Genomic DNA, 23,563 nt, shown 5'->3' with positions numbered 1-23,563 from the left:
AAATGGCATTCATTTACGAACACTGTGGCTAGCCATCACATGGAAGGGCTATTTTATCCCCTCTTAATGTAGATTAGTCTTCTTGGGTGAGATGCAGAGGGAGGTCCGGGACATTAGGGAAGTTGGATCTGTCTCCAGCCACTGATTAAACACCGGGCCGAGGTGAAGGAAGAGAAAGGGATCGCATCAATTGGGGCTGAAGCCCGAATGCATAATGGAACCATCACATGAATGCTGCGCCTCCATTTATCTCCTGTTGAGTGTGAGGATTCTAGATAACAAGAAGCCTTTTCCGTCCATATTTCTTCTACCTCAAGATTTTTTACGAGCGGCGCTCCGGTTATTACACGTACACCGCGCAGAGTGAAACAAACTTCGCACAACCAGCACTGAGAACCACAGCAGATCCTCCACAGCCAGGGACATGACTTTCTATAGTCTGTGCACGCTCCAGTGTATGTGTGTATGTGTGCGTGTGTGTGTGTGACAGGTTTATAGGAGTCATTTATCCTGCTCAGCGGGCTAGTGTAGTGCCGAATGGTGGCCTGAGTGCCAGGCGTAGCTTATTGTTGTGTAGCCTTTATGGGCTACATTAAGTACAGCTGAGTGAGAGGGAAACATACAGTACAATACCCTGAGCTCACACATGTCATACACACAGAGATTAACTACCTCCCTGGGCCCGGGGCAGGCCTGCATCCGCTCAGCACAGAGTGGACCCTGGCACACTCCCTCCAACTGCACCACAGACAGGGGCCAAGGTATGCGAGCGTGTGACGATGTATGCGGGTACTGAAACTAATTAAGTAAAAGTTCAGGAAGCATTTGAACTGAGAGTCTCCAAAATCATTGTTATCGATACTTGGCCTGTTTAAGATTATGGAGGCGGAGTTTGCTCTAAAGTAGACAAGGCAGTATTTCAGTCACAAGCAGCGCAGCCCAGATGGTGAGAGATCAGAGCGGGTCATTAAAAAGCCTCCCTCTCCACTCCTCTGATCAATCTGCGCTGTAAAAAACAACACGGGTCACATATCACCACTGGACTGCTCATGATAGGCTTCGTTAATAAAAAAATACAAATAAAAAAAAAAAAAGAGAGAGAAGTGTGCGCACACACACACACACAAACAAAATACACCTGTTCTCAGACACACTGGCACAGACAAACGGGTCCAACAGTCAGGCGATTTGAAAAGCAGTTTTATTCTCTCACTTACCTACTTATAACCCCCCCCCCCACCACCAGCATGTCTGCTTTTTTGAAAGCTTCATAAGCGTCGCCTCTTCAACTGTGTTCCGCCGTGTAAAAATAGAGGCCATTATATTGCCTAATGCCTACCTGCCAGCCCTCTATGCTCCCTCCTGTACACGGAGGCTTTTACATGATGAGGTGGCTGACATGTTCCACACACACCATCCATTACCATATGTACACTGGATGAGACTCAGCCTGCGCAACTTATACTAATGCATGTTTGGTATGCCCTGTGGGGGTGGGAGACATACGCGCACACGCACGCACACACGCACGCACACACACACACACACACGCACACACGCACACATAACACGCTTGAACAAAGGGATGTGCAAACTCTCTCCCATACAAATATAACGGCAGCTCTGTGATACTATGCCACTTGTATTAACAGCAGGATGCTTTTAAAGTAAATAAAAACATTACAGCCGGCTCTCTGGGTGAGGCTTGGTCCTGCTTCTCAGAGGCTCGCTCTGTGTACGTGCGTGTTTGTGTAAGTGTGTCCGCGTGCGACTAGAAGAGGGGGGCAATCCTCTGCTCTGGGGCGGCGGTTCTTCTCTAATTGCCCCTCTAGGTGCCTGTGTGCTGGAGAGCTGAACTGAGGGTAAACACAGATCTAGAGATGATTAATAGCCAGAGGTCAGGGCGGAGCACAAACAGGCAGTGAGGCTGAGACCTCACTCCAGCCTTCCTCGGCCGTCCAAAACTACACACACAAACACACATACACACACTGCACGCCAGTAAAGTCAATTTTTCCGACAGCAGATCGCTACATGTGATCACACTGGCACATAAAAATCCCAAAACATCCATCCATCCCCGGGTCCTCTGAGCAGAGTGGAGGAGAGGCTGGAGATAAAAGAAGAAGTAGACTGAGCAGGTCAGTCGGGGGTGAGGGTGAAAAGTTAAAGTTGAAGGGTGAAGGGGAAGGGTGAGGGTCACGGTATCCAAGTCCATAACAAGCCCTGATCAATACATGACCAGGAAGCCTTGAGGTCCTCTTTCTCCTGCATCCCGATGCAGCTGTAGGTGGTCTCCCACAGATTTTACCCTGGAGCAGAGAAAGACGCACACACTGCTCTCATTACCTGCCCACTTTGTCTTCTCTGTCCCCTGACAAACACACACACACTGCTCTCTTCCCTACACTGCATCCCATGCACACATTTATATCTCTTGCACCAATCTGCACACACACACACACACACTCACACACACACACACACACAGCCCGAGCTGAATGGAGTCAGGTTGGGCGTCCCTTCATTTTTCATGCAAACGGTAATTTAGTGAGACTGCCTATTGATTGAGCGCCGCTTGTCTCCCAAACAATGCCACTTCAATCAGCGGACCGCGGGGGGGGGGGGAGGGGGCCGGGGGAGAGGGAGGAGATGGAGGGGAGAAGGGGGGGGCGGAGAGAGGGCTGCCGATAGCTGCAGTGACTGATTTAAGAGATGGATAAAAAGCAGATACGTCCCCCGCCCCTGTACTGATTAATGACAGTGGCCAGAGCAGCCCTGGACTATGCATCATGATTTAACCACCAGCCCCTCATCTGAAGATTAGCGTGCACGCACACACACACACACACACACACACACACTATAAGAGCACACACGGTGCGTACTGTACCACACAAAGACAAGACACGGAAGGTGTGAAGGGAAGAAAAGGAAGTGAAGCAGAGAGAAAGACAAGTGAAAGGATAATGGGGTGAACGGAGATAATGTATGACTGTGTTGAGTTGATTTTCATGAATGGCAGAAATATGCTTTTTCAAAAACCGAACTAACCAACAGTCCAGGCCACGAGGAGACAGATGTGTCCGGTGCATTCAAGTAACGTCACACACACTCTGGGAGAGAGTTTGTATTTCCATACCAATGTAATTTTCTTGCCAGTCATGAGGCTAATTGTGTGCACCGTCAGCTGGACATGAGTTCAGGGAGAAGAGGTGCATGTGACTGAGGTAAGAGATGTGCGTCTGTCTACTACACTGGCCTCTCTACACTAGTTAAAACGTAACTATGAAAGCATTAAGAGCGCTGCAACTGACGGTAATTCTGATCATTGATTCGTTTTCTCGATTAAATGGTCTCATCTAAAAAATGTCAGAAAGAGTCCGAGGTTACGTCTTTGAATGTCTTGTTTTGTACGAAGTACTGAGGTTTAATCAAAAACACATTTTTACCTTATGGCAATAAAACAACAATTGTACCACAGCACAGAACAACATAATAAAATGGCGAGGATGGTAGAAACTCTATTTATATTTTTTAAAACAGCTGTAAATTGGTAAGGTGTGTGATTGTTTTTTTGGGGGGGGGGGGGGGGGGGGGGGGGACAGAAGGTGTGCTGTATAAAGTGTATTTCTCTGTGGTCCAGAACTTGGTCTGTATTCCTTCCCAAACACTCGTCCCTGTATCGCCTCATACAGCCGCGAGCAAAGCCCAACGACAGTTCTCCTTCACAACATTCAGTACGGTGAAAGTACGACTCCTGAGAAAAATGATTTGGTGATGAGCTTGAACACCCCTCTCGTTCTACAATGAGTCTATTAACACTTTGAGAGTAAGGTGTGAAAAAGGTTGTGAAAGTGTTTATCTCGCACCTCAACATGCATAACAAAGTACAGCTCCGGTCCAATCAATCCCAGTGTTCCTAGCCCAGGCTGATACAACCTGTACCAACCAGACAAGGTTTGTGCTCAAGTGCTGTGCTAAAACCTAGAGCGCAGTGTAAAGTTGTGCGAAGGAAAACACAGACTCCGGTCCATTAGTTGTGTTGGAAGCCGAGGAGGAGGATCGGAGCCCCTCCCTGCGGCTGCTAAAATATTCATCAGACTCCCTGAGAGCATGTCTGCTAATAGTTATACATGGAGCAGGAGAAAGAAGTGAGAAGGAGGAGGAGAGCAGAGGGGTGGGAGCGAGGCAGGAGGAGAAATTGGGGAGATGAGCGATGCTCCCTGTGTGCATGTCAGCTAATAGTCAAACATGAAGTGCTAGGAGGGAGGGGAAGAAAAAAAAAAAAACAGGAGAAGAAAGAGAGGGAAGTGAGAAAAGAGGTTGTTTAAATAGTCTGTGGCTGAAATCACAGGGGATGAACCACGTGAAATGAAAAAGTGCAGGAAGAGAGAGAGACAGAAGGAGGAAGAGAGAGAAAGATTGAGAGGGAGTAATCACTCCTTTTCCTCCTCCCCTGCCATCACTCGCTCCTCCGAGCTGCATTCCAGATTGATTAAAAGCCCCTCTTGTAATTGTCAGATCTTGTAGGAACCATCTCTGTGTTTCAGTGTGTGTGTGTGTGTGTGTGTGTGTGTGTAAGAAGGAAAGGAGGGGGGGTCATCTGTGTGAGCTGGGTAGAAGAGAAACCCAATTTCAATCACGTCAACCGTTGTAACAGTAGTGACTTCAATAGCCACCAGTCGCTACCACATCAATCAGAACTCCTACTCAAGCAAAGAAATATTGTTGATGTTGTTTTCTTTACAAACAGCAGCCCAGGTAGCCGAGCTCCATCTCTGTATCCTGCCGAAAGAAGAAAAACATACATGTGCATCAACACACACACACACACACACACACACGCTGTCATTTCTCCAGTCATTAAAATGAGAAATGGCCGATGGTGTGGGAGCTGTTGAAATACCATTAAGAAATGGAGACAAATGCAGTGAATCCCAGCCTGCTAAGGCAACCTCACTACAGTAAATCAGACAGTGACGAATATTACTGAGACCACGCCGCATGCATATGCATACACAAGTACGCGCATACACAAAACACATGTGCACACACTCATCCGCATACAAACTGTGCAAACAATCTGCGAGGCACCTTCTGAAAAAGCTCCTTCGGTGGATTAATGAGTAATTATCCTAATTAAATGTTTCCTGATCATCCGCAGTGATATATGGATGATTATTATGTTCAGAGATGATTAAATGATAGTATAACAGAGCAGTCTGATATCATTTCAAAGAATTAATGAGCGTACGTACAGAGGAATTATGTGGAAATACGGCACAAATTAAAGATTGAATTAACTTTGATCTAATCAATTCGGGACTAATTGTGAGCCGCAGTAATAGAATTTTTTTTTGCGATTTAATCACAGGTGGAGAAGCAAGCTCTGTTCATTTATTGTTGAAGGCACAACACTGAAAGAGGAAGTTCAACATGTGAAAAAATGCAATCAAGAGCATCCTGTGCAAACATAGCAACACCCCCAAGCAGACTGTACTACAATATGTGGTGTTAGATGTCGAATGGACTTTTTTTTCTCACTGGGAAGATGAGCTCGTAAACTGCCTAATGTAAACTGTTTTCATTTTATCGACTGTGCATGCAGATCGAGAGTTGAGAAAAAGGTTCTATGGAATAAAACAACTTCTCTTTTGATCCTTTGAAGACATATCTGCTCTTATGACCAGTTGATTGTGTTACTTAGTCTAATGTAAACCAATAAACGAGGCTAACCTTGTGAGCAGGGTCGATGCTTATTTAAAAGCTCATTGATTAACAGTTGTGATTATTGATCATGCCATGTGGCCCAGACAGGATTGACGGATCTGATAGGTCAGGGTCCAGATTCACACAGACAGGACAGGCAGACAGACAGACGGACAGACGGACAGACAGAGGGACAGAGAGGACAGGGTTGGCAGGCAGAGAATCTGATAGATAGATAGATACACACACACACACACACACACACACAGATACAGTTCCTCTTCATAATTCCGTACTGACTTGAAGAGATTACTCGGAGTATCAACTTATTATCTGCACAGTACTTGAACCACTTCAATATTTTCGCCCTAACCCCTATCTCCCGCTCCACCGCCTGATTCACTTCTCAATACAGTTCACGGTGCAGAGCCGAGTAGTTGCATGTGAAGGAGATAGTAAGCAGTAATATTCAATTATTGTATGCACGGCGTCCCCGTCCCGCCCTAAATTGATTTCTTACAGAACGGGAGGCATCGCTCAGCACTGACACACAGCCATGTTTCCCCCATCTACCACATCCCACGCAAATTACTCCTCCATCTGCTCTCCCTCACCGCATCGCGCATTTACCCCTCTCCTCCCTTCTCTCCTCTCCTCCTCTCCTTTCCTCTCCTCTGTCATCATCTCCTCTCCTCTCGCCGTCAGGCTGCACAGCTATCGGCAGTTGGCATTGGGCCCCGGCTCCCATACAGGACGTTTAATCTGTCTTTAATCTCTTTGCAACGTAATGGGAAATGGTTTTGTGTTTTACTATTTGATTGAAGCTGCGAGCCCGCCCCTCACCACCGTGGGACTGAGTGTTTAGGAGTGGGAGGTGTTTTCAATTTTGCCCTTGCCTCAAATTGTCTTTTATCAAAGAATTCATATCAGTAATATGATTCTACATATTAACCAGGCTGTTTGTAAGTGGCCTAATAGGAACGAGTGGAGAGAGACAGATAGAGCCAGAGAGGAAAATGAAAACTGGCTTCCACTCACAGAAGCTAAAGAAGAAAAAAAGAAAAATGAATTAGACTGAATTAAAAGGCTGCTGAAAATATCCACATTTTTCATGTGCAATATTCCAGAGGAGCCCAAAGAAAGATAAATACTTGGAGTGTGGCTCATCTGTAAAACAGAGAGACCTGAAGCTGGCACATCAGAGTTGTGAAAGTTTTCTCCTGTCAGGTTATGCCATCATCATAAAGACCTTTACAACTGTACCTTAATAAAGCCACAGAGAGGGAGTCGGTCTAATCAATACTTCATATAGTGGGGATTATTGTTTGTTCAGACTCAACATAGATTCAAAACATCTCGGCTCGATACTCATGTAAAGCTAGAATTGATTTGTTCATAAAAGCAGTGAAATTGTTGATGTCACATTTATGTTTCGTTTTTTTTTTCCAGCATCACATTTTTTTATTCAAACCCATATTGTCACTTTAACAAAGAACAGGCCTGCAGTAAACGATGAATGGCATTTACAGTCTCTGATGGTTAAAATTAACACAAATCCAAACATACAAACACAAACACACATAAAGGTATGCAGACACACACACACACACACACACACACACACTCTCCTATTCTAATTAAAGGGACCTCTCTGCCCTGGGTGTGTGTGTGATATTGACACTTAGCTCCGTACAATAAACTTTATTGGCAAGCCCTGCTTGATTACAGCACTAAACTAGAATAACAAGGAATATGGGAGGAGGGGACGTGGATTATATACTAAACAGACATTAGCAGGCTCCGTTCTAAATATCTGCTGCATGTTAATAGCGAGCCCTGGCCCCTGAAAGGCCTCCGCCTCTGAAGAAAGCCTCTGTGTGGACACCAGCAGTGAGATGAAGCTGAAATATACTGTGCACAAATAAAAAATGACATGGATGAATTATAGGAAAGGTAGAAAAATAGAAAGAGTGGAGATATATATTGTAGGATGGAGGAAGGGAAAGAGGGATAGATTTCCCGTCATTAATGATCTATGGAAAATCCTCTGTCTATTTTCAGATATACTGTTAATGGCTGCTCGCTGCCATTAAAATCGTTGCCGTCCTGAACTCAGCTATTCACATATTGGCTGCTGCTTCATCTAATATTCATCTACTGGAGGTCAATGGCAGTGGTGGCATGCTTAATTTGTAAACACAAATTAGAATAAGAGTTTTAAATGAGAACAGTGTTGAGATTCAACAAATTAATGTATCACACCTCAAACGCCTTCAAGGTGCCCCCTCCTCACTTGTGTCGCCATTTTTACAAACAGTTTAACAAAATAATATGTTTTTCTTTGAGTGTTCACTAAAAAAAATAAACTATATCCATTCTAACCTATTTCAAAAAGTCTCCATCGATGGAGATGTGAGTTTTAGGACTGTATGAAGTTAAAACACATGAATGGACATGCAGAGGGGAAGAAAGAAAGAGTTTGTCTCTCCTCAGCAGCCCTGTTGAAAGAGACTCTGAGACACCATTGTTGAGGAAATAATTGCAAACAATACCTGGAGGCAAAGTCTTTGCAAAGCCCTCTACTTCCTAGACATTAAATCACCAGCCAAAGTGCTAAATCAATTAGGCTTAACCAGCAGGTGAAGCAGAGGGTGTTGTGTTGTTCATTGACCCGATCTTACTCTCCTTGCACTTACACTTGGTAAACTTGTGTTAACGCGTCACAAGGTATCATGAGAAGTTAAATCAAAAGACGCAATAAGCTCTGTGCCATTGGCAACCTCACTTCAGTGAGTGGTGCACTGTGCGTCAAGCCTACCCTCAATAACCCGAGGCCTCGTGCCGAGGTCACCGGCTATTCGATGTATGCAAATCAAAAAAAGTTTAACAGACTGAAAAAAAACATTTGAAAGATGTGTTTTCTTTCAACAAATGTAGAATCTCAATTCCATCGACTGAGAAAAGCCTGTGATGACAGAGCTGTGACTCAAGAGCGTATGAACCGCAGCTGTCTGTCCCGCAGCTTCTCCCTTCACTGATCGACTTGTTCTGCTCAGTCAGTTGAACTACAATGACCCCTACTGGCCCAAGATGGTACTGGGATCAAAGCGCTCCTCAGACAAAGACCGTGCTCTTCAGTGAGAACTTGTGGCTTCTTCAACACAAACGGCACAATCAGGAGGAGAAACGACAGGAAATGCAATTCTGTTTTTCTTTTGTGTGATATAAACTCTTCTAAACTCCACACCCAAAGTAAGTTTTCAAAGTCTTTCCTCATCTTCTTTCAGTCGCTTCCAATCACTCCAAATTCTTCTCCTCCCTCCACTCACATGCTCCCTTTTTTAACTCTCTCCTCTCTCCTCTCGAGGCCCTGGCACCCTTGGCGGGGCCTCTCCCGCTGGGTGTGTTGGCAGAGCTCCGTCTCTGATTCACCCACAGCGTGCCCTCTGGCTTACCAGGCTGGCACAAGGACATGGAGCAGAGTTGAGAGAGGAAGGCAGGGCAGTAGCATGAAGCTGCGGACTCATAGACTCATCCGTTACTGAAAGAAAGTTAGAACAGACTAAGTGAGCAGTGTGAGTTAAGTTGAGATTTTGGGCCTGAGGTTTCTGTGAGCAAGGCAGAAAAATGGCGCTCCTGTGTCGGGTTTGCACGTGTGTCTGGAGGAGGACATTAGAGCGAGACACACATGCGGCCTCACCTTGAAGAACCACTGACCCCACACACCTTTATTGCATCTCCAATTAGAGGAGAGGGAGGGAGGAAGGGAGAGATACAGAGAGGGAGAGACGGAAAGAGAGAAAGAAAGAGGGGGAGAGATGTATTTCATAAATGTAGTTCCATAAAGAGCACTGACCCAAATGGCATTCAGTAATTCTTCCCTGTGCCAGAGGAGGTGGGGTAATCAGAAACTTCATCAAGCTCACTACTTCCTTCTCTCCTTCCCTGCGTCTGCAACACCTCCTTCTGTCCCACCCTCTGCTGGAACCTCTTAAACAAAAATCGCGTGTAATAACTGCATAACGTATACAGTGCATCCGGAGAACACGCATCAAAGAACATCCATCCATCCTACTTCATCACTTGGTTTTAATTAAACAAGTTTCCTCCACTCAAGAGTCTCGCCTCCGCTCATCTCTTTGATCTGTTCGCGTCCGACTCGCAGTAAAAGAAACTCTCCACTTTGAGAAAGTTGTACGTGTTTGATTCGGAGGACTTCCAAAGCAGCGGCGGTGCAGCATTGATTTAACGTACACAAAAAGGACACAGAGCTCTTACCAAAACATGTACTGAAAACATTAAAAGACAATTCCTTTGTCGAGCGCTGCGCTGTGACTACGGCCCCTTGCGGTCCATATGGGTCGACTGATACAAGCAGAACAAATTCCTCTTTGAAACTGTTCAATACATTCAAATCTGTCTTCATGACAATGTCGGCAATACATATCAAATCTGTCACTGCTGCGTTGAGATGGATATGGGAGGGCAGAAATCCTGAAGAAAATAATACAATTAAAGTCCGTCTCAAGCCCCAAGTCCCTATTGATCCACTCGCTCTCTCTTCCTACACACGATGGACTTAACATGGACTTATTCTTTCTTAAGCACAACTGGGACCGCTCCCTCCCCCAGGGGTGCAACACTCACACAATGCTTCAAAAGAACATTTTGTTTATATGTTCAATACCAGAAACATCAATAAAATTATCCAATCATTAATTTCCTATTCAATACAAATTTAATGCAGAGCCACGGAGTAGCCAGCTCATATCCAATGAGGACATCTATCCCCAATCACTCAGCTCCGTGCTTCACATTGTGTGTGCGCGCCCACACACACACACACACACACACACACACACACACACACACACATCAATGAGACGGTCCCTAAATAAGCCATTCCTTACACACTGACTCAATACTGTAGAGAGGGGGAAAGAAGGAAAAGAGCAAATAAGGAGGATGGGAGTGTTGGTGGCGGTGGTGGTGGTGGGGGGGGGGAGTTATCGTTTCTTAAGCACAACTGTCAAGGTGAGAATCTTGACATTGGAGCCGAAGAGACACAATTTCTTCTTCTAGTCTGCGGACTGTATACATTTGGAGATGCTGGTTTTGGTCACACTGGAGTACGAAACCAGTGGTGGAGGAAGTCGCAGATTAGTTAAGTAAATGTAACAAAATACTCTATTATGAGAAAAGGTCCTGCATTCAAAAGCTTACAAACCTATCATCAGCAAAATGCACTAAGAGTATGAAAAGTAAAAGTAGGCATTCTGGATTGAAAAAGACAATATTACATATCATACTATTTGAATGATTAATATTGATGCATTAATGCATGATTTGATGCATGTAAAGCATTGTAGGTTGTAGCAGGTTAAGGTAAAGCTACTTTTAAAAAGGGAAGTGCACCAATTTTCTCTTGTCTTCTGAAATACTTATGTGTATACTTGTGTTTTTCACAGAAGTACTTATATGTATTTATGTGTACTTGCATAACACAAGAAATCTCTGACTGAACTGTTGCCAGTCGCGTGTCATTGTGGGTAATGTAGGCGCCAGGTTTTGACAAGAGACACTTGCGTAGAATAAAAACTATCAATGTCTCTGTTGCCAATCTGCTTCATCTATTCTACTTTGTTTACACTCTCATTTGTGAGCCTGACAATGTTGAGCATTGCTAAATAGGGGGAGTAGACTTTCAGCCACTTTATACACTGGTGGGTAGTTTAATCTTTAACAATTCATCGTTTACTGATCACACGTATTGTATGTAAAATCCTCACCTGTAAAGTAACTAGTGAGATGTCCGATAAAAGTAGTTCAGTAAAAAGCACAATAAATATAAAGTCAAATACAAGCACTTACAGTCCATTACCGCGGGGAGCAGGTTTATGTGTGTGGAGGAACACGGAGCAATGGGGGATGAGGAAGAAATAAAAAGACACTCAAAAACCTTTCATACCTCACGGTTTCACCGTGACTTCTGTAAGGAGCTCTTATGCACTCCAATCAACACGCTCATTCCTGGAAAATTTCGAGATCAATGGCAGGTTCAACAGTTCCATGCTCCGTGATGAAATCCATAGCTCTCTGATGCATGTGATTAGGAAATGCGTGGAAATGCTATCAGTATTGATAATCATACAGGTAGTGAACCCCGCTGAACCCGCACCCAGCATAACCTCCGACATGATACACATCAGATAGAGCTGTGTGCTGCGTGTGTGTGTGTGTGTGTGTGTGTGTGTTTAACATGTCAGAGCTGGCGAGATGACACAAGAGCCAGGGTTCACAGGTCAAGTAGAGTCAAACCAGGTAGGCGATTGGCTGATCAGGTCTGAGTGTAATGACTACTCAATGGTTGAATGCATTAGCCTAATCTAATGGGCCAGGTGGGAGAGGACAACGGCAGACGCATGGAACACATGATTGAGCACAACATGCAACAGCAACGCAATCAATAACACATAGAGTGGTCTAACCCCAGGGGGGGTCCCCACTACTGGAACGACCTGCTCCACATGCATTTAGGAGGAGCTCCGTGTGTGTGTGTGTGTGTGTGTGTGTGTGTCTGTATGTGTAAATATGTATGGTTGGTTGGTTAGGGGAGGACAGAAAAGGAACCAAGCTGTTTTTGTCTGATTGATTGGATTATGAAATGAAAATCAAAGATTTTTTGTTTCTGGCCAGCGACCTCACACACGTCAGTGAGTAGCTGCCGTGTGTTTCTACCCACCTGAGAGAGAGAGTGATGCACTAAAACAAAGAGTGAAAGAGAAAGTTGTATAAAAAATGCAAAATCCAGGAAATGAATCACCAGTCTGTTTATACAATCAGTGGAAGGAGAGCTGATGTTTAGGTTGGTCCCAGGAGAAGAGGACAGGTGATCTGACCTTCCACCATCACTCAGCGACGAGCATTATGTGAACCTGTCTGTGGGTTAAAAGCATTGCAGAGCTCACAGGCACTAGTCTGTGCATTACTGAGGTCATTCACATCTCTCACCCCTATCAGATGAATGAGTTTAATGCAAAGTAGCAATGGAGACAACAAACAAAACACATATCAGACTCTGTGTTGTGTTGAACACAGGACAAAGCTAGCAGATTTAGAGAAACACTTTTTTTGGGAAAATTGTTAGAAATGAACGATTAAAAGGTGGCAAAACATTGATCAACTCACAAGGAGATCAACCACCAGAGAGAGAGAGAGAGAGAAAGAGCGAGAGAGAGAGAGAGAGAGAGAGAGAGAGAGAGAGAGAGAGAGAGAGAGAGAGAGAGAGAGAGATGACAAGTTAGGGACAAGAGCCAGTCAGAGCAGAGGACAGGCCTGGGTCAATACTTGCTGCATGCTGCTGACACTGCACTGCTCAACACACACACACACACACACACACGTACACAAATGCATATGTGCACGCCACACACACACACATTTCCACATGGACGTGTACACAAAAGATAGAGAGACATCAGACCAATCAGTCAGCCGATGTCAATATTTCAAGAGGAAGACAGAGAAAAGGAGAGAATGCAAGTGTGTGTTGGTAAGAGGAAGCCTAACGTCCCCCACAGTTAAGTAACGTGTACACACTGAATTAGGTCTTTGTGACACCCGTCCTCCTTTCTTATCTTCTCTCTATCTTAAGGAAAAATGAACTGCAATTTTCAGCCAGACGTGAAAAAAATAATTCAAAGTTGTTAGAATTAAAACAATGCAGTCGAGCTTTATTCCATCTTCCTGTTGTTCTATTTCCCGTTAAATTGTTAAGATGTTTTTTATCTCGATTAGTTGATCGACAGAAAATGAGCAGAAGTGGCAAAATGAACTGGTTCCAGAACCTTCATGTGAATATCTGGTGGTTTACTTGTTTGCCTCCGACACTAAACTGAGAATCTGTGAGTATTGGACTGTTGCTTTGACATGTAAAGCAACAGAAGATAACTAAAGAGTCACTTTGGTCTACGGGACCTTGTAATAGACATTTCTGAGTCTTATATTTGACATATTTTCATTTTTATTTTAATGACAATGAATCAAGTTGATAATTGGAAGACTAATCACTTGTGAAAATAATAATTAGTTGCAGTCCTGATCTCATCACCTCACTATGTGTGCGGTACTGTGTGTGCACAAACATGGAGCATCTGGTGACTATTGTTTTTAATATCTGTGACGCTGCAGCCCTGCAATTCAATTCATCTTTATTTATGTTATCTGGATGTGTGTTTTGTGTCTATGAGCGCGTGCGTGTGTGTGTGTGTGTGTGTGTGTGTGTGTGTGTGAGAGAGATAGGGGCCTCTCCATCTTTGAAATGAATTAGCGCGTGGTGCCTTATTGAGTGAGGTGCAGTGTTTAAGTGAAACTGATGAGAGATGTGTGAGCAGCGAGGACTGGGCTATAAGTATGTGGCTGGGGTCACAGGTTAATCCCTATTGATTTACTCCACAGTCTGCATACAGCCACACAGGAAGACAAGGAAGGAGAGGCCTGCGTTAGCGCCTATCACAGAGCACAAACGCAGGATAGAAATCACGGCTCACACACTCTCGCTTACCCGATGCTAAGTAGGGTAAGGACAAGAAAACGAAGTATCATCTCATCTAAATAGGTAGTTAAACACCTTCTACTGAGAAAGATTGCAGACCACGGCCTCCTGAAGATCAATGAGAGATATGATCAGCGGCCTCGTTTACACGTGATTACACGATCAGGAACACTTGTCCTCATTTCAAACTAAATATAAAGAGGTCCGTGTGTTTTTTTTATTTTTTTTTATGTAGACTGTGTTGAACATGAACATGGGGCCATATCTGTCATTGTCAGATTTAAATGCTACCTTCAGACTGTGAAATCGCAGCGACACCCAAAACGCATCAGACACCACAGTGTATTGGATGACAAATCCAAACAATATCCGGACCCAGCTGTATTTATAAACAAGCTCCTCACAGTCCCACCCCAGAGGAGGAAAGGTGAAATATTACATTAATATGAACAACTATTAATAATAAGCCCCCACCCTTTACCCCATCACTCCTTCTCTCTCCGTCTCTATCTCCCTTCTTCTCTCTCTCCCTGCCTCTAATCCTATCATGCGGGCAATAAGTGTATGCACCATGAGCACATTTAATTTTTGCGGTTGGTTTTCAGCGAGCCCAGAGGTGAGCCTTAATAAGGATCAATGGCACTTTATCTGGGACAGCACCCACTTCACAGCATGCAAATTACACAGCAACCCTTAAAAAAAGAAATGGATTTAATTAAAAAATGTAGAACCACGGGCTCTGGAAATTCAATTAAAGGATTTATGCAAAGGTTGGCTAGCTTTTTGTGTTGCAGTTCCTGCTTATATAATGAGCTTTTCATATTAAAAATCAATAGGTAATCTGGGCTAGGGGATCGGCTGCTTATGTACATTTTTGAAATCAATTTGAAAAATAGTCCATCAGCTCCATGTCACAACAAAGAGGGGAGGGAGTGGTGTGTGCGTGTGCGTGTGTGTGTGTGTGTGTCGAGGTGGGGGGTCACAGGAGAAAAAGCTCTGAAGCTCTAAAGCTCTAAAGGTAAGAGAGATGGAGGGCGAAGGAAGCAACGTGGAAGAGTAGAGGGTAAGTGAGTAAGGATGTCTCTCTGGCCAGGTCAGTTTCTGGCTCTTTGGCCTCTTCTGATCCCTTATATTGGAGAGAGAGTCCCTTGGCATTGAGGGTCTTGCTGGCTCTGACCTGTGGCTCTGGGGTAATTTAGCCCAGCCTCAGCCCAGCCTCAGCCCAGACTCAGACAGCCCAGGCTGGGGAGATGTCCTAATGGCCTCCCTGAGGTGTCTGGAGCTGGAGGAGCTGGGAGGATGTGGTTGAGGCTTTAAGTAATGTGTCTTCACAAACAAAACTGTCAAATTCCGTCACAGAAAGACATCTTATAAAGAGGTGAAACTAATGTGCACTGTGCAAAAAACTATTTCAACATTAAGCAGCTACGCAGGATTACATTTTTCAGAAGTTTTGAAAAATGACTTTCTTCAACTTCTTGGGCTTTCAACGCGGATATTGTTCCTGCCTCCTTCACACTCATGTTGTATAACTGTACGCAGGCAGGAGGGGTGAATGACTGACTGCATACAGTAGCAGACTGTCAGCATTTGATTGGTTCTTTATTGATCCAGACACGCTCTCCATCACATCAACTCATCCACAATAAACCATTTACACAGTTTCCCTGTGCAATGGACCACATAACCAGGCCTCAGGCCATCTCTGTTCACCCACTGTGTGCGCGCGTGTGTGTGTGTGTGTGTGTGTGTGTGTGTGTGTGTGTGTGTGTGTGTGCGCGCATGTGTGTATGTCTGAGCATGTGTGTGTGTGTGTTTTCTTTAATGAAATGGTATCTCCGTGGACAATAATCCCAGTAACAGGATTGGGCAGGAACACACATGTCAATACAGCCGAATGGGATCGTATGCTTTTATCCATCCCCACAACAACACGTCTTTCTCTCTTCCACCATGTCTCTCTCTCCCCCTCTATGCCTCTCTCCCTCCCATACAGTGCAGCAGCACAGCAGGGAATGTCTGGCTTGGAATATCACGTTCATTATATCTAGCTCCTCAAATATCTTCAAAAACATGGCCTCTAAAAGGAAATCGGTGCATCATCAGAGAGGTCCACTCCGAGTATGTGAAGCTCATACCAATTGGCATAATTTGTAATATTCTCTCTACACCACTGAGGAGAAACCTACACAGCGTCTCCAGTCAGGCTGGAGCTGACCCCCCTCCTGTGTAGCTCCTAATCATCCAAGAGGACTCTATTACAAGGACCTGGCAGCTCATCTAACCCCACAGAGGGGAAGGGGGGAAGGCGGGGAGATTGGGACCTCTGCTCCTCTTTCTTTCCACATGGTTGAGCACCACACACACACACACAACATCGGAGCACACATACACACTCTGGTTGCCTGGGTGTGCAGCAGAGCCAAAGCGTCTGTGTGCTACACTAGATCACTAGACTAAGAGCACCTGACCTTATGTCTGTCTGCAAGAGAGAAGCTGATAAAGAACACTGAGGTAAAAGTGTCTGCTGTGCTCGCGTACACCACAACCTCGCTGTGCGTCTGTTATATGCTAATGCTGACGTCTTCGTTGCAGGACCTGTCTCTGGGGTTAACCCCCGAGGTGCAGGAGAGAGCTCCTGGACACAGTAGGCAAGGCTCAGCCGAGGACGCACCGGTGGTCCCACTATTCCTGACTGAACAACCGCTGCTCTAATACAGTCCTCCTGACTGCTGGTGCCTGGTCAAAAGTTCAGCCTGTGCATATGTAAAAAGGTGGCCTGGTGCCCGAGGCAGGATCCTGGGTGAAATAATCATGCTAAAAACGCTAAGAAGCATGGGACTAGGCGAGAGCGCTGATGAAACCGGCCCCTCGGGGAACGAAGATGTCTGATTGGACCAGCGCAGCCTCTTAGGCCCGTGCCCACAAAATCTCCCTCCCCTCTTTTCTATCCATTATAGTGGATGATGAGATACTGGAGCCCCCTGCCCACACTGATCTCCATTCAGCTCAAGCACTGTCTTGTGCCTATAGTTAAGGTATAGATTAGATGAGTATAGGCGGAGCACAGCTGCTCAGAGCCGGAGGGTACGCTGATCTTGAGGGAGCAATCAGTCAGTCAACAAAATGTCACAGGGTCAGCGTTACAGCGCGACAAGACGGTGACAACTTCACAAAGGTTACAGCCCAACTAATAACTGCAACAGTCACTGAAATTCATTCTGTGCTGTTCGGATCAAAACCACAAGCCGAACACACATTTAAAGCGTACTGTCTAATAACTTTTACAGCGTACGTTCATCGTCAAAGGCCCAAAATCCTATCCGGAAATCCTATCCTAGATCAAATAAATCAAGCTAAATCTATGTCAATCAAGGGTTGAGCATTAAACAGAACTGTGATAACGACACACACACACACACACACACACACATACACATACACTGTAAATCTGGGCACATACACATGCAGCACACACCACTGCAGGCCAGATCATTCGACGCTGATAATCACACCAAAGGACACAGGCGAAACTCCCACTCTAAACACGCTGAATTAAAGAAACAGGAGTTACAGGCCTGGTCGCTCAATCTCTGATAAGTAGATCAAGGCACAGGGAGGGGAACATGATGTTAGTGAGAGATAGTTTGGCTGATTAAAATGTCACGGCTCTTTATAGATGCCTTTCTCAACTCAGCAAAATAGAATCAGCTCTGTACATCAATAGCAGAGTGGGCTGTGCTCGCTGCTAATAGAGAAGTTTCTTTCCCTTAATTAGAATCCACAACACAAAGGATGCAAAGTTGAGGAAGTTAAAATACATTTTGGTAAAAAAAAAAAAAAAAAACGCGAACAAAACGCAGAAGCAGAAAGATAAAAGTTAAGGGTAAAAGTGAAGAGCTGATAAAATTAGAGAGCATGAAGCACAATTAATGTGGGAGGAAGGCACGGACATGATTGCATGACCAAATGTGGAGCTTATGGCCTGACATGACATCTCCTCTCCTTCACTGCAACAATCAAATTAAAGATTTAGGACCACATGTGGCTCCAGGTGTTTCAGTAGCCTCCATATTGTGAATTTGTGTGTGTGCTTGTCCATGCGTGTGTGTTTCTTCTCGTGTAGGGCAACTGTATATCACTCCACCTGTGCTCCTATAAATCAAACCTGTGTTTTAAATGAGAGGCTGGTTATTTGCGCAAGAACACACACGGGGGGCTTTGTGATTGTTTTTTGGAGTCGACATTCTGCTTATGTTTGCATCCCAGAACAATCTCCATGGATCCCGCAAGCGTACGCAAGCAATTAAAGCGATACCATCTTCATATCCCTGCAACCAATAACTGAAATAATATCACTGTTTTATTAAGCCCTTAATGTGGGGGCAGAAGGAGTGAGGAGTGGGGTTTTAAAGACGATACACTTTCAGGGGCCTTATCAAGCCCAGATTTAAATAAGAGCAAATGCTCAGCTTAAGGGTGTGCCTCTGTATCTGTGTGTGTGTGTGTGTGTGTCTGTGTGTGTGGCCTTTATCAGACATGAGTTTTAGCTAATCGCTGTGTCAGCACACCAGAATTTAATTACTAGCTCTACCTTTGTCCTTTAATATTTACTAACATCCACACTACGTTTAATTAACCACGTGTAGAAAAGCCACAGCCCCGTTCTGGAGGAGAAACCGCTCCGCTAATTGCGTCTGTGCGCTCGCATCCAAAAAACGTTACACACCCTTCTTCTCTTAGACACACAAAACACACACAAAAGTGTCATCCACTTTAGGGTACACTTTCAGATCTGATTAAAAAGACGGTTTAACAAATGTTGGTCTGGTCTAAAAATGACACAGTCCAGAGGTTTGACGATTGAAACAAGACAGCTAAGACAAATGCAACAGAAGGTAAAGAGGGAGGGGGGGGGGAGTGTTTTGTGATAGAAATAGTCAATTGAGGAAATGTTCAGCTTGGCATTTTGCAAAAAAGGTGCTGAGGAGCAGTTCCTCTCATCTCTCATCCTGTGTCAGAAATAGGGGAGACAAATGACGGCCCGAGGCCTTGTGTCTGTCAAACATGATGGATCAGAATAACGCTTCACTAAAACTCCAACACGCTGCCTTCCAACGCATCACACCTTCCCTTCAGTGCAAACACTGAATTGATAAAGTAGGAAGAGTAGCTAATGGAAAGATGTAATAGTCAAACTGAAGCATATATTAGGAGGCCGTGGAGCTTAAAGGGTAGAGAGCTGCTATCAATTGAAAAGTCTTACAGAGCAGAGGACACAATATAGACTAAGATCAATCATAGTGTTGGAATTTTATCGTTCATATTCAAGGTGTCAACCTCAGGCACCTAACATCACCTTATAAGTGCACACATGGGCTGAGGACACTTTCACGTAGTCATTTAGTGGACACCCACAGCAGATCCAACCTCACACGATCACAAAAGCTGCCACTCTGAGCTGCACTGTAGAGAAACTTCAGCAGTGCGTTTTTATACCTTATGATCCAATCGGATGCCATTGACAGCCATAGGTGAGCCCAACCACACATTCATGATGCGGCTGTACCTCCTGCACCATCTTGGGACCCCTTTGCACCCCTTAACTGGGACCAGTTTGCCAAAGGGAGACCCGACCAGGAGCCGTTAGCTCCCAGGGGTCGTGCTAACTCCCGCCACCATCACGCTAGAGAGTCAATTCTCCGAGGGGGGGGGGGGGGGGGGGGGGGATCTGGTTTTATTGTTCAAAACTAAACTTAAACAGATAAGAAATAACACAGGTCCCTCTGGCACAGCACCTGGCCTCCTCTCTTTGTATCTCACACAAGCAGCCCGCGAGGACATTACGTCTTTACTGTAGTATTTGAGTCCGCCTGCTAATGTGACTCAGAACTCAAGATAATGCACCTGAAAACATCTGCTAATATGCTCTCCTGATGGGGATTGAGGTAAATGCTAAAACATATTTGACGGAGAGCTTATTATCTTAGTGCTCTAGAGTACATGACTGCATAGGAGGAGAGACTTGAGTTTGTGCAGTGCATTTACTGTAACCTGATAGTGGCCGTACACAGGATCTGGAATATCGCCTACCCTTGTGAGAGGATAGGGGAACTGCCTCTCAGAGTTAAATAAACAGTGACAGGAGGAAGAGGAAAACAAACCGCAGACTATCTCTCTATCTGTGAAACCCAGACTCTCTCCGTGAGCCCTCAGCACTCAGCAGATCAACCCCTCTCCATCCTTTTCCTCTCCTCTCTCCCAGGAACGTGCCAAGACAAATATATAGGCTGAGTAAAGGACAGATCGGAGCCGGAACACGACGACAGTAATGCAGTGTGTCGAATTCACCGGCTTGCTTTCCATGTAGAACATTATAACTAGCGACAGAGCAATGCAAAGTTTCCAAATATCAACCAATGCATTCTGGTGGTTATCAACATCTGTCGGTATGGAGAAAATCAGTCAGGTCGTGTAACCGTTTTATGCAGTCACGAGGTTATATAACACTTCAAACTGGTTTTGTCCCTTACCATGGACTTGGTGAACGGTCTGGCCAGAGAGAAGAGGAAGGTCATCAGCCACCAGCTCCGGTGAATGGAGGTGTACATCATGTTCCCAGGATGCACCGCGTTGGAGGTGACGCCGTGAGGTGAGAGGCGGCGGTGGAGCTCGTTGCTGAAGAGGACGTTACAGAGTTTGGCTCGATTGTAAGCCACCATCGACCAGTACTCCTTCTTTTGGGGTGACAGCAGGGCCAAGTCCACTTTGGCACATGAGTCTAACAGGTCTGTGAACCTGAAACATAGTCCAGATCAAGAGTAGTTAGAGAGAGAGAGTGTGTGTGTGTGTGTGTGTGTGTGTGTGTGTGTGTGTGTGTGTGTGTGTGTGTGTGTGTGTGTGTGTGTGTGTGTGTGTGTGTGTAGGCTTTCTACTTGACAGATGTGTGGTGCAGGCTGCATACAAATCAAAGACGTGACATGATGTTCTTTAATTGCCTGCGACAGAGCTGTTAAACTCCAGATGTTTGACAAGGCCCCTTAAACATTACACCACTCGTTGTGTTATTATGCAGTCACGCAATAACATCACAATACACGGGCGCAAAAACTGCACTCCCTGTGTGTGGTGTGTGTTCGTGTATGTGTGGGAGAAAGAGACATGGGCTCCAAACCGGTGGAACACATCCTACATATTAATCCAGTCATTAGAAAACAACCAATCAAAATGTCACCTGGTTTCCTTGTTGTGATTTTACAAGCTTGCTGCCTCTTGTTTACTGTCGCCTTCCGCAACATCCTTGCTTGGCTAAATTACAACATCTGCAGGCTTTTCATTTCATGTGCTGCAACTTCATAACTACTTTAGCAAGTAGAGGTTGATAAATCAATTGCTTGAGCACCAAATGCCTTTTTTTTTTATTCCACCAAAATGTGTTCACATGTTACAATGAAGTTGTGCCTGGTTACACCTGGATGTGGTTTTACAGTGAAACTGTAATCAATGAATTACCTTGCCAGATGCTTCACACAAAACTAAAAAAAATAGAGATTTTGGTTCGCTAAAATATCTCGTATGGAGCCAGAGCTGCACATTAGATCTCTCAGAGGTAATTTCATGAAGGATATCATCACCCCTTGTTGGACCAGATCAGATGCCGCACTAGGGCAAAGTAAACCTGTACTGGGCCAATTCCACAGTAAGCCCCTGTGGTGGAAGCTGATAAAGTGTCTAGCCATTCCCTGTGTGTCCATCTCTCCCACCCCTGTCCCTTATAGGTCAATGCTTTACCAGCAGACAAGGGGCTTAGGGAATACAATATGCTGCCAGGTCAGGGGTCACACGCCGCTTGTGAGGGGAAGCTAAGTGAATAAGCGGGAAATCAGCGGAAACTGAAAATAACACAAACAAAAAAGCGAGAAACTTCAATATATGTAATATAGGTCTGGAATGAGGTGGACAGAATGGAAGATGTAATATGAGATATTGTCTATTTTCGCTCCTTCTTCCCCTCCCTCTAGTCCATGTCAGTGTGTAACTGACTCCCTCTAGTCCAGGCCTAAGCCCTCTTTGAAGGGGTTAAAGCCACTGCTGCTTGTGGAGGAGAGGAGGAAAGGTGAGTGTGTGTGTGTTGGGGAGGCAGAGAAGGAGAGAGAGAGAGCGAGCTGCAGGGCAAAGAGTGGGGAGAATACCTGACCATTCTTGGCCTTTCACTGTGTTTAAATCGTACACACTGTTTCAATAGCAGGCCTGACAGTTTTCACACCACCGAAACTTGTGTGACCTCACTGTTCTCACGGTGTAGGCAAGTCTTGCATCAATCAAATGCTGTCAATACTCCCTCCATGACATGCTTTCTCTCAATAAGCGTTTCCTACTCTCTCTCTTCCTCTTCCTTTTCCTACAGCCTGTAACAGCCTGTGACCCCAAGTGAATCTGAGTGTCAAGTCGTCCCCTCCGCTGCTCCTGTCCTCTCATGCATGGCAGTCTGTGTAACATAACTCATACGAGGGCCCCTGTAATAGTGCCGCTGTTTGATCTGCAAGAATAACTCTGCGTATGTTCTCCTTGTCTCAGGTCACTCTGCCGAGCTCCAATCAATCACTCTGCTTGGCCGTCTGACTGACTGGAGACTGGATCAATGTCGCACGCACACTCACTCACTGACTCTGAAGCACATGGCTCAGGGCTTGGGCTCACAGATCACTGCAAGATATCATGCCTGACTACTGTACGACAGGAAAAACAGAAGCCTATGGAGTGGAGTTGACAAAAAGATAAGACTTGAAAAACAAAAGACGGGAGAAAGGGGCTGAGTCAGGGGGTCAGACAGAGCGGAGCAGATACTTGATCAAAGTTAATTTTAGCTGATAAGTCCATCCATCATGTTGATGATACGTTTAATTCATAGTGACGGCATGTGGAGGGAAATTAGTTTTCAGTGAGTGAGGCTGTCATGTTTGACAATGTGCATTAAGTCTGAGCTATCAGTTTGTCGCCAAAACTCGCCAATGTAGCAGCTATAACTGCATGACTGGAGTTGAAGAGTAAATATGAGATTATAGGGAAATCAAAGACACCATTGCAAGTGGTGAGGGTTTAATACGTTATACTCAGTGGTGGGCCGGTGTTCGTTTACTGGTCGGTGTTCGGCGTTTGCCGGCCGGTGTTCGTTCTTCATTGTGTTAATTACATTGATTCTGACTTGTCCGTTAATGACGAAGCATCCCCCGTCATCGCGGGGTTATTTCGGATATTTGATTCTCTGTTTGAATCAGGAGGGAACAGCTAACTGCT

At 45.1% G+C, this 23,563-nt stretch overlaps 1 protein-coding gene across 1 annotated transcript in view; it reads right to left on the bottom strand.

The window, feature by feature from the left end:
- The window catches only part of wwox (WW domain containing oxidoreductase), a 120,626-nt gene that overhangs the window by 57,216 nt on the left and 39,847 nt on the right, over positions 1-23,563 (bottom strand). Inside the window, exon 8 of the mRNA XM_076088956.1 lies at positions 20,800-21,064. Coding sequence (XP_075945071.1) covers positions 20,800-21,064 — 265 coding nt within the window. The remainder of the gene's footprint in view (positions 1-20,799; positions 21,065-23,563) is intronic.

The sequence above is a fragment of the Anarhichas minor genome, unplaced genomic scaffold (assembly GCF_050575085.1).
Source record: "Anarhichas minor isolate MPS153535 unplaced genomic scaffold, ASM5057508v1 ptg000011l, whole genome shotgun sequence".
NCBI lineage: Eukaryota > Metazoa > Chordata > Actinopteri > Perciformes > Anarhichadidae > Anarhichas > Anarhichas minor.
This window is presented reverse-complemented; position numbering and strand designations above follow the sequence as displayed.